Source organism: Gopherus evgoodei, chromosome 4 (assembly GCF_007399415.2).
Source record: "Gopherus evgoodei ecotype Sinaloan lineage chromosome 4, rGopEvg1_v1.p, whole genome shotgun sequence".
Taxonomy (NCBI): domain Eukaryota; kingdom Metazoa; phylum Chordata; order Testudines; family Testudinidae; genus Gopherus; species Gopherus evgoodei.
In genome coordinates this window covers 116,422,138-116,440,454 of record NC_044325.1, presented here as the reverse complement: position 1 = coordinate 116,440,454, position 18,317 = coordinate 116,422,138, and the positions used below count along the sequence as shown (strand labels likewise).

At 49.2% G+C, this 18,317-nt stretch overlaps 1 protein-coding gene and 1 long non-coding RNA gene across 3 annotated transcripts in view; one reads left to right on the top strand and one right to left on the bottom strand.

The window, feature by feature from the left end:
* LOC115650549 overlaps positions 1-18,261 on the bottom strand; it is a 78,526-nt gene extending 60,265 nt beyond the window's left edge. The window contains exon 1 of the long non-coding RNA XR_004000124.1: positions 18,176-18,261. This is a non-coding gene — a long non-coding RNA (uncharacterized LOC115650549). The remainder of the gene's footprint in view (positions 1-18,175) is intronic.
* Positions 1-18,317, top strand: part of EPS8L2 (EPS8 like 2) — a 116,660-nt gene that overhangs the window by 32,669 nt on the left and 65,674 nt on the right. For both annotated transcript variants that reach the window (XM_030560679.1, XM_030560680.1), the window contains exons 2-3: positions 6,160-6,224; positions 7,948-8,003. In XM_030560679.1, the coding sequence (XP_030416539.1) occupies positions 6,181-6,224; positions 7,948-8,003 (100 nt within the window). In that variant the 5' untranslated portion in view covers positions 6,160-6,180. The remainder of the gene's footprint in view (positions 1-6,159; positions 6,225-7,947; positions 8,004-18,317) is intronic.

Sequence of the window (18,317 nt, the reverse complement as noted above, 5' to 3'; positions counted from 1 at the left end):
CATGAGTTAAAAATCATTTCATTTTATGGCTTGTCCAGATTCAGTAGAACTCCACATAGCTTCTCTCTGGGAGCTTGTATAAAGCTCTGCCCAGGGCTGTCCTTAGGATTTATGGGGCCCGAGGCAGTATTATTAAACTGGTGCCCCTATGCCAGATGGCAGCCCAAGCTCACAGCCTGGTCGGGGAGGGGGAGGAGGGACTTGACAGCAAAGGATAATGAGATGCCCAGCCTGCCTCATGATGGCAGAGAGTCACAGTTCCCCGCAGAGACTTCCATGCACTCTCCCTCATGCAGAATGGACATGAAGAAAGTACCTAATTAAAAGCACTAAAATTTGGGAATAAAAAATGTCAGTCACAGGTTTTTTGATATGCCCTGAAGTTTGTCAGAAACTTCATAGTAAGGGTGAGTCAGCTGTCCTGCTGAATACAACATTACATATTATGGAACACATGATGCAGCTCTTCTCTGTTTTACATTTTCTTCATCAGTATTTCTAAGTTGAATTTATATTTTAAATGTACTCAAATCTTAAGCCAGCATTCCAGATTACTACATATTTAACTCACTGAAACAAAGACGTTCTTTTAAATTAATCAGAGAGGTTTAGTGTGTTCATAACAATGTTCATTGCTTTTGGAAAAAGGGAACAGTAATTTACTTTGTGTGATCTCCATAACAAGAGACATGGTTATGAAATTTCACCAACTTTAAAAAAATATGTTTCCAAAGATTTTAGGTATAACAAGGATTTTGTCTTACTAAGGTACTGATTTTGCTGGAGGGTTCTTTTAAAACTAGTTTGTCGGACAGTCAGAAGTAAAGAAAGGGAACTCTTTGTCCAGCTATCTGGAAGGGAAGGACTGTTGTCCCTTTAAGGGCTCTCTTCAGTGGGGAGTAGGGGGAGAGGTGGTGAAGGGATGGACAGAAAGGACAGGAAGACTTGGAAGCACTTTTTTTTTTAACTATAGTAATTAAAATGTGTATTTTAGATAAGGGAGGTCTTCTGAAGGATTTATTTAAAAAAACTATGTGTGAAGATCCACACATTTAAGGCTAAAGATGATTGTGCATCTAAAACTCTATGCAAGCATTTTTTAGAAATGTGATTTTATAATCTTCACCAGCTCACTAATGAAATATTTTTAAAGCAAATTTTAAACTAAGGTCCTGTAGACTGACATGTTCTGTGTAAATATTACATTAATGCACAACTGTTTTTGTCAGTAAAGTCAGAAACTGACAGTAAAAAATTTTATTTGGGCATAAGCTTTTGTGGACATCTGATGAAATGGGTTCTAGTCCACAAAAGCTTATGCCCAAATAATTTGTTAGTCTTTGAGGTGACACAAGGACTCGTCCTTGTTTTTGCTGATACAGACTTAGGCCATGTCTACATCTAAAATTTTGCAGCGCTGGTTGTTACAGCTGTATTAGTACAGCTGTATAGGGCCAGCGCTGCAGAGTGGCCACACTTACAGCAACCAGCGCTGCAAGTGGTGTTAGATGTGGCCACACTGCAGCGCTGTTGGGCGGCTTCAAGGGGGGTTCCGGGAACGCGAGAGCAAACCGGGGAAGGAGACCAGCTTCGCCGCGGTTTGCTCTCGCGTTCCCGGAGCCACCCTGCAAACCGCAGGGAAGGAGACCTGCTTGCTCGGGGTTCCGGGAACGAGAGAGCAAACCGCGGCGAAGCTGGTCTCCTTCCCCGGCTTGCTCTCTCGTTCCCGGAACCCCGAGCAAGCAGGTCTCCTTCCCTGCGGTTTGCAGGGTGGCTCCGGGAACGCGAGAGCAAACCACGGCGAAGCTGGTCTCCTTTCCCGGTTTGCTCTCTCGTTCCCCGAACCGCCGAGCAAGCGGTTCTCCTTCCCTGCGGTTTGCAGGGTGGCTCCGGGAACGAGAGAGCAAACCGGGAAAGGAGACCAGCTTCGCCGCGGTTTGCTCTCGCGTTCCCGGAGCCACCCTGCAAACCGCAGGGAAGGAGAACCGCTTGCTCGGCGGTTCGGGGAACGAGAGAGCAAACCGGGAAAGGAGACCAGCTTTGCCGCGGTTTGCTCTCGCGTTCCCGGAGCCACCCTGCAAACCGCAGGGAAGGAGACCTGCTTGCTCGGGGTTCCGGGAACGAGAGAGCAAACCGGGAAAGGAGACCAGCTTCGCCGCGGTTTGCTCTCGCGTTCCCGGAGCCACCCTGCAAACCGCAGGGAAGGAGACCTGCTTGCTCGGGGTTCCGGGAACGAGAGAGCAAGCCGGGGAAGGAGACCAGCTTCGCCGCGGTTTGCTCTCTCGTTCCCGGAACCCCGAGCAAGCAGGTCTCCTTCCCTGCGGTTTGCAGGGTGGCTCCGGGAATGCGAGAGCAAACCGCGGCGAAGCTGGTCTCCTTTCCCGGTTTGCTCTCTCGTTCCCTGAACCGCCGAGCAAGCGGTTCTCCTTCCCTGCGGTTTGCAGGGTGGCTCCGGGAACGAGAGAGCAAACCGGGAAAGGAGACCAGCTTCGCCGCGGTTTGCTCTCGCGTTCCCGGAGCCACCCTGCAAACCGCAGGGAAGGAGAACCGCTTGCTCGGCGGTTCGGGGAACGAGAGAGCAAACCGGGAAAGGAGACCAGCTTCGCCGCGGTTTGCTCTCGCGTTCCCGGAGCCACCCTGCAAACCGCAGGGAAGGAGACCTGCTTGCTCGGGGTTCCGGGAACGAGAGAGCAAACCGGGAAAGGAGACCAGCTTCGCCGCGGTTTGCTCTCGCGTTCCCGGAGCCACCCTGCAAACCGCAGGGAAGGAGACCTGCTTGCTCGGGGTTCCGGGAACGAGAGAGCAAGCCGGGGAAGGAGACCAGCTTCGCCGCGGTTTGCTCTCTCGTTCCCGGAACCCCGAGCAAGCAGGTCTCCTTCCCTGCGGTTTGCAGGGTGGCTCCGGGAACGCGAGAGCAAACCGCGGCGAAGCTGGTCTCCTTTCCCGGTTTGCTCTCTCGTTCCCTGAACCGCCGAGCAAGCGGTTCTCCTTCCCTGCGGTTTGCAGGGTGGCTCCGGGAACGAGAGAGCAAACCGGGAAAGGAGACCAGCTTCGCCGCGGTTTGCTCTCGCGTTCCCGGAGCCACCCTGCAAACCGCAGGGAAGGAGAACCGCTTGCTCGGCGGTTCGGGGAACGAGAGAGCAAACCGGGAAAGGAGACCAGCTTTGCCGCGGTTTGCTCTCGCGTTCCCGGAGCCACCCTGCAAACCGCAGGGAAGGAGACCTGCTTGCTCGGGGTTCCGGGAACGAGAGAGCAAACCGGGAAAGGAGACCAGCTTCGCCGCGGTTTGCTCTCGCGTTCCCGGAGCCACCCTGCAAACCGCAGGGAAGGAGACCTGCTTGCTCGGGGTTCCGGGAACGAGAGAGCAAGCCGGGGAAGGAGACCAGCTTCGCCGCGGTTTGCTCTCTCGTTCCCGGAACCCCGAGCAAGCAGGTCTCCTTCCCTGCGGTTTGCAGGGTGGCTCCGGGAATGCGAGAGCAAACCGCGGCGAAGCTGGTCTCCTTTCCCGGTTTGCTCTCTCGTTCCCTGAACCGCCGAGCAAGCGGTTCTCCTTCCCTGCGGTTTGCAGGGTGGCTCCGGGAACGAGAGAGCAAACCTGGAAAGGAGACCAGCTTCGCCGCGGTTTGCTCTCGCGTTCCCGGAGCCACCCTGCAAACCGCAGGGAAGGAGAACCGCTTGCTCGGCGGTTCGGGGAACGAGAGAGCAAACCGGGAAAGGAGACCAGCTTCGCCGCGGTTTGCTCTCGCGTTCCCGGAGCCACCCTGCAAACCGCAGGGAAGGAGACCTGCTTGCTCGGGGTTCCGGGAACGAGAGAGCAAACCGGGAAAGGAGACCAGCTTCGCCGCGGTTTGCTCTCGCGTTCCCGGAGCCACCCTGCAAACCGCAGGGAAGGAGACCTGCTTGCTCGGGGTTCCGGGAACGAGAGAGCAAGCCGGGGAAGGAGACCAGCTTCGCCGCGGTTTGCTCTCTCGTTCCCGGAACCCCGAGCAAGCAGGTCTCCTTCCCTGCGGTTTGCAGGGTGGCTCCGGGAACGCGAGAGCAAACCGCGGCGAAGCTGGTCTCCTTTCCCGGTTTGCTCTCTCGTTCCCTGAACCGCCGAGCAAGCGGTTCTCCTTCCCTGCGGTTTGCAGGGTGGCTCCGGGAACGAGAGAGCAAACCGGGAAAGGAGACCAGCTTCGCCGCGGTTTGCTCTCGCGTTCCCGGAGCCACCCTGCAAACCGCAGGGAAGGAGAACCGCTTGCTCGGCGGTTCGGGGAACGAGAGAGCAAACCAGGAAAGGAGACCAGCTTCGCCGCGGTTTGCTCTCGCGTTCCCGGAGCCACCCTGCAAACCGCAGGGAAGGAGACCTGCTTGCTCGGGGTTCCGGGAACGAGAGAGCAAACCGGGAAAGGAGACCAGCTTGATTACCAGAGGCTTCCTCCTTCCACGGAGGTCAAGAAAAGCGCTGGTAAGTGTCTACATTGGATTACCAGCGCTGGATCACCAGCGCTGGATCCTCTACACCCGAGACAAAACGGGAGTACGGCCAGTGCTGCAAACAGGGAGTTGCAGCGCTGGTGATGCCCTGCAGATGTGTACACCTTCAAAGTTGCAGCGCTGTAACTCTCTCACCAGCGCTGCAACTTTCTGATGTAGCCAAGCCCTAACAGGACTACCACTCTGAAATCTGTCAGTATATACCTTGGGGTTGGCAAATGCCTGTTAAATGGCTTTATTACCCCTTGAATGTCTCTTTAACAGTTTCAATGTTGTGCTAATAGGTCTGGCAGGCTGGAGGTTTTTTCACTTTTAACTACTAGATTCCCTCCCAAGGAAGACTCACCAGGCTAGAGCAGCCATCTGTGGGAGCCTGCAGGAAGGGTCAAAACAGGGATAGGAAAACAAGAGGGTGGACACTAAGACCCAGTGGTGCCCCAAATTTTCAGGTGCCCTATGCAGCTGCCTATGTTGCCTATGCCTAAGGACGGCCCTGCTGTTACCTCAGAAACCAGATGGGATGTGATTGAATCTAGCCCTATAATGGGAGGAGAAAGGGAGGTAGATCTCACAGCATTGCGCTGAGAGAATTTATGAAGCAACACAAGTGCTACAGTTCTCAAGGTGACCCCTCTGTCAATCAGCTCCCCCATTAGAGCTTTCTGTTCTAGGATCCTGGAGGTAAACTGCCAACTCCCTGGGCCAAATCCTGCTCTCATTTACACCCATGCAACACTTTGGACTTCAGAGAGGTTGCATTAAGTTGCGACCATGGTGCAGTGGTTTCAGGGGAGGTATGAACTGCACATAAAACAGTCCTAAAATGAACAGAAGACAGGGGAGGGATAGTTCAGTGGTTTGAGCACTGGCCTACTAAACTCAGGGTTGTGAGCTCAGCCCTTGAGGGGGCCACTTAGGGATCTGGGGCAAAATCAGTACTTGGTCCTGCTAGTGATGGCAGGGGCTGAACTCAATGACCTTTCGGGGTCCCTTCCCATTCTATGAGATAGATATATCTCCGTATATTATTATTAACTGGGGTTTATAGAGCGCAGCCCATTCTCCAGCAATCCTAAAGCACTGCACAAAGAGATCCATCAGATATCAGCAGTGTGGAGATTGTAAAGAGACAGCAGCTGCCCTTGTGAGCTCAGCAGCAATTCACGCATACACAGGCACTGGAACTGGCTTTAAAAGGCTTTACCTTCTACCTGGGCAGAGATGAGCAGAGGGAACCTTGGATTAATCTGTCATCTAAATGACAGATCTCTAACACTGCAGCAGCCTTTAATGATACTGTGCTGTAATGCCAGCAGCAAGTCATAAAACAACAACATAGAACAAACTGAAAGCATTAGGTTAGGAATGGGCCTACAACCTGCTGTGGAATTTGAATCCAGGACTTTTGTCGGTGTGTGTGCACACATTAGGTGTTCTATATAGGGAGATATAGCAATACAAACAGATGTGGGGTCGGGAGAGGTTATGGAAGCACATTAGGTGCATCTAAATACTATTGTCTGCACACGCTATTGACTGTGGGCACAGAATCAAAGGCTGGAGCCCCAGATGCCGAACGAAGTCTGATTGTGAAGTGTGGTTCACACCCAGGCAAACATTTCATCAGGTCAAACAAGTGGAATGCGGAATGTGCTAACTGCAACTCCTTTGTTTCTGTTACAGTTTAATGTCTTGGACAGCAACATGAGTCTCAAAGGATCTACCAGCAGCCAGCCTGGCTCTGCAAAGTAAGAACCTGAATGACAAAGTTTGGCTGAATGGCTCATCCCCAGGAACTGCAATAGATTATTACCTGCCACCACAAACACATTTCCTTCCACTCCTGGTTCTCCCCTAAGAGAGGGACTCCACTTTCTCCTGCTCACTTACTTGGGTCTCCCCAGCTAGGGCCAGGGAAGATTCCACCTTGCCATGTCCCAATGCAGTCTAAACCAAACATGCTCACGCATGCCATCATGCATCAAGGCTTTCCCAAAAAGCGCCATGTGGTTTGATCGACATTCTAGAGGGAAGAGAAACCTATGTCTGGTTGCCCTGTTTCTGTAGTGCTAGGGTTCGTTCAGGTGCCCACAATCTCTATGGGGCAGATTCAAATTATACTCTGCCTGGATCTACAAAATCTCTCCCTTCTCTCCCTGAAAGCTTCAGCCAATACTGGACAGCAGGGTGCATGTGGCAGTACACTACACAACTCTGAGCTGCTGCCTGCCCCAGGAGGGGGGAACCAGGACACAGCTCACTATCCTGGCTGGCCTCATTGCTATAGCATCCCCTGGCATCAGGATGTGGCACTGCAGGGTACTTTGCTGCTTATGCCCCCTGTTGACCACCTGTGCTGGCCTCATGATGGCCTGTTGCTGTTTGGATTTTGTCTGGCCAACACCTCTCAAATTCAGCCCCTTTCCAGGGTAACAGAAATCCAACTGTAAGTCCAAATAAATACCCAGACTAATAGTTCTTCTGCTCCTCTCAGGCAACCTGGAAGTTCTCTGCCCCCCTGCACCTGGTCCCAGCAATTTCTCCTATTCTGCTTCCTCCCCGCGGCAGGTCTCCTCCACTGCGTCCCCTCCCTCAGGGATCTCCCTGCTCCTCACAGGCCCTACCTCATAATCCCCCACAGGAACCTGACCTGCTCCTTGAGTTGTGTCCTCCAGCCTAAGTTCCCCAGGCACTTCTGAGAAAGGGGACTCTCCTGGCTCCTCTCTGAATTGAGTTCACAGCTCTGTTTACATAGTCCTCTTCTGATCCTTCACAGCTGGGACCAGGCGTTATAATTAAGTCTCCCTCACATTCAGCTGGGGAATAGCTGTTTGGTCACAGGCAAGGCTGAGCCCGGTTTGCCTTAAAGGGCCAGCCAGCCTGTGACAAACCCCTACAGACTAGAAGGGACCAACGGATGCTGGGAGAACAAAAAGAGAAAAATGGGTGAGAGTCAGTGGTGGAAGATCCATACATATGTTGTCTTAGGCAGAGGGTCCTCTGCCCTTTTTGGTCTGACCTGCCTGAAGGGAAAGCCAGTGGGCTACTCCTTGGAGTGAGTGAAACCTCAAACAGGAGTAGGTCAGATCCCCTCCCCTCACGAAAATTAGGTCTCTCCAACAGACTGTGCAAACATGATGGCATTCGAGCTTCCTGCAAGGCATCCCAGCTTGTTGCAATCAGAGGCGTCACTGGAGAATTGGTGTCAGTGACTGATACTCCTTCAGCTCACCAGGAAGGGTCCTGATAACTACCTCACTTACACACTAACGCAAGCTGATGTGAAAAACCCATTGCCATTTGCCATTAAGCTGGTTTGAAAAGCCCGTCGTCGTTTGCCATTCAAGCACTAGACCAGATCAACTGGTTACCCTCCATGTTGCTCAAATGAATCCAGTAAAAACAAAACACAAAAAACCCACAACTTTTTGAGATTTATTGTTTATTTGCTCCTTTTCTTTCCTTTTGCAGCAGCAGCTTGGGCAAAGCAGATGGTGCTTCGAGAATGAGTGCAAAAGATTTATACGGTAAGTCACTGCCACTGATACACTAGGCTGCTGCTGAGATTTGCCTGAGTAAAGACTGCCAGGTTCAAACTGGTAGAAGGGAAAGCTGAAGGCATCGTTATTGCATGGCTTCCTCTTCGTATCTCATGGTAGGACAGTGTGGGGCGGTTGTGAGAGGAACTGACATGGACACGTCACAATTCACCTTTAAGGGGCTTCTCACTTTCCAATGAAGCATCCAGTAGAAGAAACTACTGCAGGCAGGATGCCAGACTAGACAAGCCATGGGTCTGTTCCAATACTGTTTCCTATACTTCTCCATGCTGAGGTGCTATGTGGCAGAAAACAGGCAGACGACATCTGTTTTCCTATACATCATGTTTACAGCAGGTTTTCATGACATGGTGGCAGAATGGCACATGTTCTCTCTGCACTAGTGGTCATGCCATTGCAACTACTCTGATAGAGGCTGCCACCCCCATATTAATTTTGCTAATGTTACAAGCCTGTGCAAAACAGACACACTTCCACAGGATCCCTAACGTTCTCTGGCTGATTTAGCCAGACAACCAGGTTCTCAAAAGTGCGAAGCTAAAAAAGACTGTTGTGAGCAGGTTAATGATTATACTCATTAATTACTCAGTACACCATGAAAAGTCAATGCTCTCTGAAGCTTTCAAAGAGAGAGTTTACAAAGGGATTATTTTCTAGAGGGCAAGAAGAGTTTCAGATTAACATGCCGGGCCAGATCCTCAGCTGGTGTAAACTGACATAGCCACATTGAAGTCAATGGACCTACGTATAAAAGCATTGTATCAGAGCTAGTAATCATCAACATTACTCATGGATCTCAGCTGATTTACACTAGCTGAGGATCTGGTCCACACTATGTAGTGATTGCCTGAACAAGCAAGGGGAGGTGAGAAGAGAAATCTTCTCCACACAGTTCAGCTAGGAGGATAAAAGCTCTTTAGTTTGGGGTACTCTAGTTGTGGTTTGGAAAGCCTTCCGTGTGTAGAATTCTCACTGACTTCATTAGCCCGATCCAGCCACAGGTACGCAACATTAGTTTTGTGAGTGCAGTGTGATGGGTGCAGATATAAAAGCCAGAATAGAACAGAACATGGCTTTTCTGATTTTGCTTTCCAGCTGCAAAATTACTAAACAACCTTGTGGAATTCTGGCAATTCTTCTGTTCTGGGTTTTTGTAGACTATCAAAGCATTCCAGCAATTCAATGAGTTGCTCAGACTTGATTAGAAACTTGCCTTTGCCTACTGGTTGCCTGAGATATTTTCACTGTAAGGTGATCGTGGTCACAGGTGGGGTGCCTGGGATATTTGTCGCTCTAGAGTGACCTCTGTTGCAGACTGGTTGCCTGGAGATTTGTCACTGTAAAATGACCTCAACCTGGGACAGTGTCACCGTGAGTGACCTCCTTGGCTGAAGGGCTGAGTACTTAGCTTAGCGGATAAAGTGTTGAACAAAGTAATCATAAATAATTTAGATTAGCTGCAAGGGACCAATACACAGAAGTAAAGGGAGGAGATAAATTCAGTGCTATTTGCACCACTCACTGACTATTTGTGGCCTAATTTCTGTCTGGGGAGAAAATGCAGGGGTTATTCTATTGGTCACTTGTCTAGTGATTAAATAACATGTGCTTGAGTGGGGAAAAGAAGTGCTGATGCATTGGACTAGTTGGACCTTATTCTCATTTGTACTAAGGCCCCTTTACACAGTGTAAGGGGGCCATAGTGCCCCTCTGTTATGTTTTGTAACTCCTATGTTATTGTGTTTTTAACTATATGTTGAAGGTACCCAGAGCTTGGCTAGGGGAGGGTAGTTTTTGGTGGTGCAAAGATTTCAGTCTAAAAGCCTTCTACAGTAAATACCTTGATCTTATTTTAGCCTCTTCTGAATACTGGTCAAAATAAAAATTAAACTGAAAGTTGAACATAACTTGAACATAACGTATTTTAAACATTTCATGTACTAAGGCCACTTTCCTTAAGGCAGATATCCACCAACCAGGGCCGATGCAAGGATGTTTCGCGCCCTAGGCAAAACTTCCACTTTGCGCCCTCCCCTTCCCCCAGCGTCCCCGCCCTGAGGCACCCCCCTGCGGCAGCTTCCCCTCTCTGCCCTGAGGCGCCCCCCTTGCGGCAGCTCCCCACAGCCCACCCCCCGCCCTGAGGCACCCCCCCGCCCCAGCTCACCCCTGCTCCGCGCAAGAGCACAAGCACCCCAAGCACGCCGTCGCTGCTTCACTTCTCCCGCCTCCCAGGCTTGTGGCACCTAAGCTGATTGGTGCCGCAAGCCTGGGAGGCGGGAAAAGTGAAGCAGCCACATCATGCTCGGGGAGGAGGCGGGGCAGGGGTGAGCTGGGGTGGGGAGTTCCCCTGTGTGCTGCCCTCTACCACCTTACTTGCTGCAGGTGGCCCTCTCCGCGCTCCCCTGCCCCAACTCCCTCCGCCTAAATGCTGGCGGCGACTGGGGCGGCCAAAGATCTGGCCGCTGCAGTTGCTGCTGGAGAAAATGGCACCCCCCGACCCTGCAAATCCTAGCACCAAATGGTTGCACCGGCCCTGCCACCAACCATGTGAATGCATCACAGAACTGAGACTTGTTATTAGGTAATCAACATGCGGATGTTAAAATACTGGCTCTATGCCCTTCCATAGGGACACTGGCAGCTCTAAAATAGCTTTACTGCCCACAACTGGAGGTGGAAAATAAGTAGCCAATGGTTTGGCAAACACTCCCAAAGCATCCATACTCTCTGTAAAACAAATTTGTTCTCAAAAACAAACATCAATCACAACTTCGGTGAAAAGTGCCTTACTTTTTTGTGAAGCTGCCCCAAAAGCAATTAGGGTGACCAGATGTCCCGATTTTATAGAGACAGTCCCAATATTTGAGGCTTTTTCTTATATAGGCTCCTATTACCCCCCACCATCTGTCCCGATTTTTCACACTTGCTGTCTGGTCACCCTAAAAGCAATTCTTGTTACAAATTCACTGACACTGAGAGGTTAAATGACAAGTACTGGCATCCCACAGCAGGTCTGTGGCAGAGCTGGGAATAGGATCCAGGGCTCTGCCCTCCCAGCCTCCTGCTAGACTACACTGCTTGTATATGAATGAGGTAAGCCTTCTGTGTGCTTACTTTTCTGCCAAAAAACCCTCAGTAGCTGGACACCTACCTGTCTCTCCCGCTTTGACCTGTATAGGCAACACTTTATAAATGTCATTTAGGATGTCAGAGGCACTGTACCCAAGTAAATAGAGTACTGAACTCAGACTTGGGAGACCTAGATGCTATTTGTAGCTTGGCCAGCAGCCTGCTAGATCATCTTGGGCAAATCACATTACTGCTCTGTGCCTCAGTTTCCCTGCCCGTGAAATGGGGATGATGACAATCACCTTCTTTGTAATTCACTTTTTAATAGTAAATCTCAAAACACTGTACAAAGGAGGCAAGTGTTGCATTAACCCTCTTTCTTTTTGCATTTAGTTACCTTCAATCTGATGGGGATTTAAATAGGCTGATTCTAATAGCACTAAGAGGAATTTCTCCCACACATCCATACTCAGACCCTATTCACTGACAAAATAACAATAATTAATAATAATAATGCAAAAAAACCCCAAACAAAATCCCGAGGTTAATGCAACATTAAATGTTAGACTGTAAGAACATAAGTGTGGCCATACTGGGTCAGAACAAAGGTCCATCTAGCCCAGTATCCTGTCTACCGACAATGGACAGTGCCAGGTGCTTCAGAGGGAATGAACAGAACAGGTAGTCATCAAGTGATCCATTCCAGTCGCCTATTCTCAGCTTCTGTTGTAAAATCAAACACTCAAAAGTCAGGAAATTCTGAAAGTTACGTTTTCTCCTACAATGTAAAGTTGGCCACCTACTCATCCTGTCTGCCTAGTATGAATTCCTAGACATAAGTTTACACTTAACAGGAAGGATTAGGGTGACCAGATGTCCTGATTTTATAGGGATAGTCACGTTTTGGGGGTCTATTTCTTATATAGTCTCTTATTTCCCCCCGCCCCCGTCCCGATTTTTCACACTTGCTGTCTGGTCACCCTAGAAAGGATAGGAAAAGAGAATACCACGGGCAGAATCACTGGTACAATCCGGCTGCTTTGCATCACCAGGCATCCAGAGTATATCAGCAAACCTGGCCCTGTATATGTGCCTTGTGTGTGAACAGTTTATGGTCAGCATTTCCTTCAGAGTCAACTAGCATAGCCATGCCATGATCAGATGAATGATCCCTCACCCAGTTTGCACGAACAGAGGGTGGATGGGTTGCTCCCAGCTGTTGGTGAGCTTATCTCCAGGTCATCATGGGTACCACAGAGTCATCACTCTTAAAGAGTAAAACACAGTCTCTCCTTTGCTCAGCCCCAAGTTCTGGAAGGGTCTCTGGCCACATTTTTAGAACGCACCTTGGCTACCCAGACAGCAGGTAGGAGGACAGGTAGCTATCATGTTGCTGCCTTATTCACCGCACAGGGCAGCCAGCTGACTAAATGTTAATGTCCACCATGAATAAATAAAGCTGCTTCTCTGCTTACTGGCTTCTGTTCTGAACCTAGATGAAAGGACATTGAGGGAAATCCATTGTATTCCTGACAATCCCTAGAGAAAGGCTGGGAAGGAAGTACTTTAAAATAATGAGTAGTTTACACAACAGGCTTATTGCTGACTTTGTGGTTGCATTAGCCAGCAGCCTCCTACTGATCTAAATTGTTTTCAAGGCTTAATAAATAATACTGTACCCATTCAAGGGTCATGCACTGAACCCAGGGGAAAAAGGGACTGATCCTAAGATCCTAAGATAACAAACTAAGGGAGGGGGTCTCTCTATTGACTTCAGTGGGCTTTGAATCAGGCTGTAAGATAATAGTCTAGTCTATATAAGTACTTATACTGTGATCATCTAAGCACCTTCCAGTAGTACATTAAGCAGCATGACTCACATCAGTCACCCATTCCCGATTGTCTGTAGACTATACTGATCTATTTGTGCCTAGGGAAGAACTAACTAATGCCTATAAAATGGAAGGGGTATTTCACAGCCTGTAACTGTGCTCATAGCAAGAAGTTTCTGTGCTGTCTTATCATGGAGTCCAAGCTTTGAGAGTGCTGAGCACTTTGCCTGCTGCAGATTAACCAGCTGATGAAACAGTTAACTTGAGGAGTGACAACCTGGCAGCTGTGATCACTCGATACCAAAAGCAGTTTGTAACTGAAGAAAGGTTTCTAGGCTGTAACAGAACACTGGGCAAGACAGGCCCAGTCATTCCCACCTGCCTGGCTTAGGCAAATGACACCATCTGCCTGGAGGTGCTTTGTTTCAGGCAGGGGTTCTCAACCTTTTTCTTTCCAAGGCCCCACCAACATGCTATAAAGCTCCACGGCCCACCTGTGCCACAACAACTGGTTTTCTGCAAGTAAAACCCAGAGCTGGCATTAGGAGGTAGCATGCAGGGCAACTGCCCGGGGCCCCACAGCACAGGGGCCCCCTTGAAGCGAAGTTGCTCAGGCTTCAGCTTCAGCCCCAAGTGGCAGGGTTCATGGACCCCGGGCTTCAGCCCCTTGCAGTGGGGCTCCGGCTTTCTGCCCTGGGCCCCAGCAAATCCAACGCTGGCCCTGCTTGGTGGCCCCCCTGAAACCTGCTTGTGGGCCTCCAGGGGGCCCCAGACCCTTGGTTGAGAACCACTGGCTTAAGGCACAGGTTGATGTGCTGTAGCCAGGAGACTCTGAACAGAGGCAGACTGCACCCAATCTATAGTGATCCATTGGCAGCACAGTTTCCATGGAGAAGTGCCACTGTAGGATCCCTGGCACATAAGAGACCTCATGTCCTCATTGGCTGAGTGGAATGTACTACAGGTCAAAGATTAAATTACAACCCGACTGATCACAAGACTGGTTTCCACAGCTACACAGCCACTGTATCCAGAGCAAAGCTGATTTCAGTTATCCAACAGCCAGAGACCTTTGGGAGACTTGAGTTCAATATCTGAGCCTAGCAGATAGTTGCATGGGCTGGGAGCTCTGCAGAGGGAAGTGAGTGATCTGAATTGGAAAGAAGGTTTGGTTGAGTTGAGTGTGCATGAACTAAGGATCAGCTCAATTTGTATTTTTCCCAAGCTGACATGCCTCTCCCTAGACAGAGCAGAGCGCAGCAAAGTGCTAGATAAGTGGCAGTTGTTGGTTCTCAAGACCAGAACAAAACGTTTAATGGGATCATCAAGGTTGTGATTTTGCAATTGGCTGCGCACATGCAGAGCCCTGTGCCCATGTGGAGCCCAGGAGTCTATTTGCATGGACCAGTTTTCAGGATCAGGGTTCTACTGAATAACTGCACAGTCCTAGAGTCATCATCTTTGTCCTCCACCTACCCCAATTTTGACTGCTTTTGCCCCTCATTTTGAGTGTGCCTACACTGCAATCTGCGGTGTGACTGCAGCACAGGTAGGTGTGCCCACTTCAGCACAGTCTAGCAACGTGAATACATATCCATGGTCCCTGGTGTGCTTGAACAGCCCACGCTGCTGCATCCACGCTTCTGGTTTTATCCATGCGAGCGCTGGTATGTCTACCCTGCTGCAGCCTCACTTTGGACTGTAGAGTAGACATACTCTTTGTGTCTTCTGTGAATTTATCTTGTACTCTCCTCTGGGCGGGGACTGTCTCTTTATCTGTTCTCTTGAGGAACCTAACATGCTATCAGACACTCGAAAATAATGACGTCAATTCCAGCTCTGTTATAAACATGGGGTGGGGACGAGAATCAGTGTTCAACTAACTGGTGGAACTGAACAAACAGGCCATAAAAGAAATGTCATTTTCTAACATCTAACAGGGGCTGATAAACAGCAGCATAAGTGAAAATAAAGGGCCCAGTTGATCCTTAGCTGGTATAAATTGGCACAGATCCATTGACATTGGTGGTGTTACGTGTGTTCACACCAGCCAAAGTTCTGGCTCCAAAAGCACAAAGCTCTAAAAATTGCCTTGAAACTATCTTTTTCATAAAGCTGGGTAGAAAATAGCCATTAGTTATTGATTAGTTAGCATACTGGACAACAGGGGTGATTATTCAGCATTAGTGACTGGTTATCTGCTGTATAGAACCATGGGCTTGTTAATTATTTTAGCTGAACTACATGTGACATTCACATGAATATAAATGGATACACTGCAACTGCGCTCATGAAATATTTCCTCTTCCCCCCCCCCCGCCGACCCCCAAAAATTCCACATCTTTCACACTGGTTTAATATGTGTAGTTAACATCTGTAATGTAAGACAAAGAGCATTGATGCAATAAACGGAGCTCAACCAACATTTGTGTTTAGTGGATTTAGGCCATGATTCAGGAAAACACCTACGCACAAGCGTAAGGCCATCCCAGTTCAGGATGTAACCGACACCGTAACCAACACATGCGCTACCTGAACTTAAGCTCATGCTTAAAAGTAAACCACATGCTTAAGCCCTGTCTTGAATTGGAATGCTTTTCTGAATCAAGGCCTTAATTTGGCTCCCAGTTTTGGGTCCCAGAGACCACCAAAGAGCAGACTTTGATAAGTTACTGCTATTCACATTAGCAAGAAATCTCTTCCCATCCCACAAAATGAATGCAGCACTCAAAAGTACACTGGCTATTAAGAGCCTTGGAGACTTAACCTAATTTCTCACTCCAGCTCATTTATCTCCTCGGGCCCCTTCTTTCTTGGTTATTTGCCCTGAATGGTGATGGGTGGGGAGGTGTCAGTGAAGTACATGCTTAAGTTTGCTTCCAATAGGTACAAGGAAGAGAGAAAAACATGTCTCTTTGTGACCGTACACTTATGAGAGGATTCATGCACTTTCTGTTTAGCAGTGTCTAGTGGGTAGAGCACTGAAAAGAGAATCAAGACTCAGAGTACAATCTGTATAGTGGGGGTGCTGAGAGCCATTGAACCAAACTGTAAACCTGTTATATAATGGAAACCACTTAAAGCCAGAGGTGTGGCAGCACCCCCAGTTCCAGCACCTAGGTCAAGATTCCAGGATTCAGTTTCCCTTTCTGTCACTGGACTTGGGTTAGTCACTTAATATTTCTGTATGCCTGTTTCCACATCCATAGCGGTGACTGTCACAATTCATTAACTTGACTAGGGGGAAGCAGTGGTATTTCCATGAATAAAAAGTCAGTATACACACTGGTGCATACTTTTGTCATCAGCATTAAAAGAACTGGGCTGCAATTCAGGTTATAGTGACTGAACAAACTGCCAGCAGAGGTTCTCTGTTGAAACAATCATTTTAAAGGAATGATGTCAGAGGTCCAGAAAAAAATAAGTCACTTCCCTAGTAAGGAAGAATTGCTGTCCACTAATTCCATTGCAGCTTATCAGCAGCCACTCATTTTGTATATGTAACATGATTGGTCAGTATTATTATTTAATAGGAATTGACTGATTTAGCATGACTTTTTTCAGCAAATTGCAAGCCAGGATTTTCTCATGACTAAGTTACATTCCAGGGTGTTGCAAACATTTGTCTCAGAGCGTGGCCAGCCTGAGCACAAGGACTGCTCCCTGAATGTGCCCCCTGGGGCACAAGTCAACCCATGGGAGGCTGGGAGAGGGCAGAGCCATGGGGTTTACGCTTCTCACTTGGGATTCTGACTCTTCCCCTGGGGCAGAGTCACTCCACACTGCCCCCAATGCAGGGCTGTGGCTAAATCTGGCTCTTAATATCTGGGAAGTGCTTTGAGACCCTTGGGCATAGGGCACAATTAAAGTAACAACATTGTCTCCAGTGGTTCCCTACCCTCTCGTTATGATTGACATGGGTAGTTTTCTGGCTCCATATATGCCCACCCCACCCCACCCCAGTGCCTAAAGTCTCTAACCAATAAAATGCTGTTCATGTTCACCTTTATGGGTCTGAATATTTTAGTCTCACTATGATAATTTCTGCCTAGCCCAGTAAGAACAATACTCAGGAGCAAGAACGCTGTACTCATCAGGATTGATGCAACATTCTCCCACCTGCTGGCCATGCAATTCCTACCTCTAGCTCTGATCAGGGGTCCAACAGTTAGTGCACTGGTCTGGGAACCAGGAGACCTGGGATGCATTTTACCAACCTGTTTGCATCCACTTGACAGCAAAGAGTCTGCTCCAATCTGCAGCAGGCAGCTCTCCACTCTGATCAGCATTCAGAGCCCTGCATTGCTTGGCCAAGTCACTTCAGCTCTCTGTGCTTTCCTCCCACTCTTGATCTGTCTTGTCTATTTAGACTGCAAACAGCTTCAGGGCAAGGATTGTCTCTCACTATGTTTGTGCAGTGCCTGTCACAATGGGGCTCAAATCTCTTTTGGGGATGCTAGGCTGAGGCCACAGGTTGCCCATCACTGCTCTACTGTGTGTAAATAGTAAGCAAGAGGACAGCCTTTTGAAGCTGTGCCACTTAAACTTTCCCAGGGCCTGGTTGCTGTGTGTTTATGCCCCCGTGGAAGTCGGTGCTGGAGTTGATCTGGTTTCATGGAGCTGTGCCACTGGAATGCCTGAGGCACACTAATTCCATCTTTCCCCACAGGCTTTGAATGACTACATTGTTCACATATACGTATCCAGCTGGGCCACTGCAGTGTCTCTCTTCATGTTTCCTTTCCTATCACAGATCCCAGCTTCATGTTACCCCTTGCTTTCCCCTGCTGCAGTGCAGCTCTCCTCTTACTGACAACCTTTCCTCTTAAAGCCTCAGTCACCCTTTCCTTTTTACCTACGCCATCTGAAAATGGAGCTTTTTGAAAGAAGGCGGCAGCATCCTTTGGGCAGTAATCTAGCTGTTTGCCCGTGGTGGGTGTACCTCCATGTGCGTACTCAGTTCAGCTCCCGTAGGCTTGGATAGGTATCTGAATGCACCCAAATCCACGTTCATCACCCTGCTGCCCCATTATCGGTATGACAGTAGCATCTCTAGGGGCCCTAACCAAAGGCCAGTAACTATGCTAGGGACAGATAGGGAACAAGAAAATAGCTTCTTTCCCAGAGAGCTCACTGTGTGAAGCAGCAGAGTAGCTACTGTTGTGCAGTAAGGTTGTGGGAAATGGTGGGAGAATTCAGACAGCAATGCAGGGCCCTGAAAGGTATGTCCACACTTACCTCCGGAGCAAGCAATCCAGCAGGGGTCCCCGTCTCCCGTTGACTCCGGTACTCCACCGGGGGAGTGGCAGCAGTCAACCTACTGCAGTGAAGACACCGCAGTAAGTAGCTCTAAGTATGTCAACTTCAACTACGCTATTTT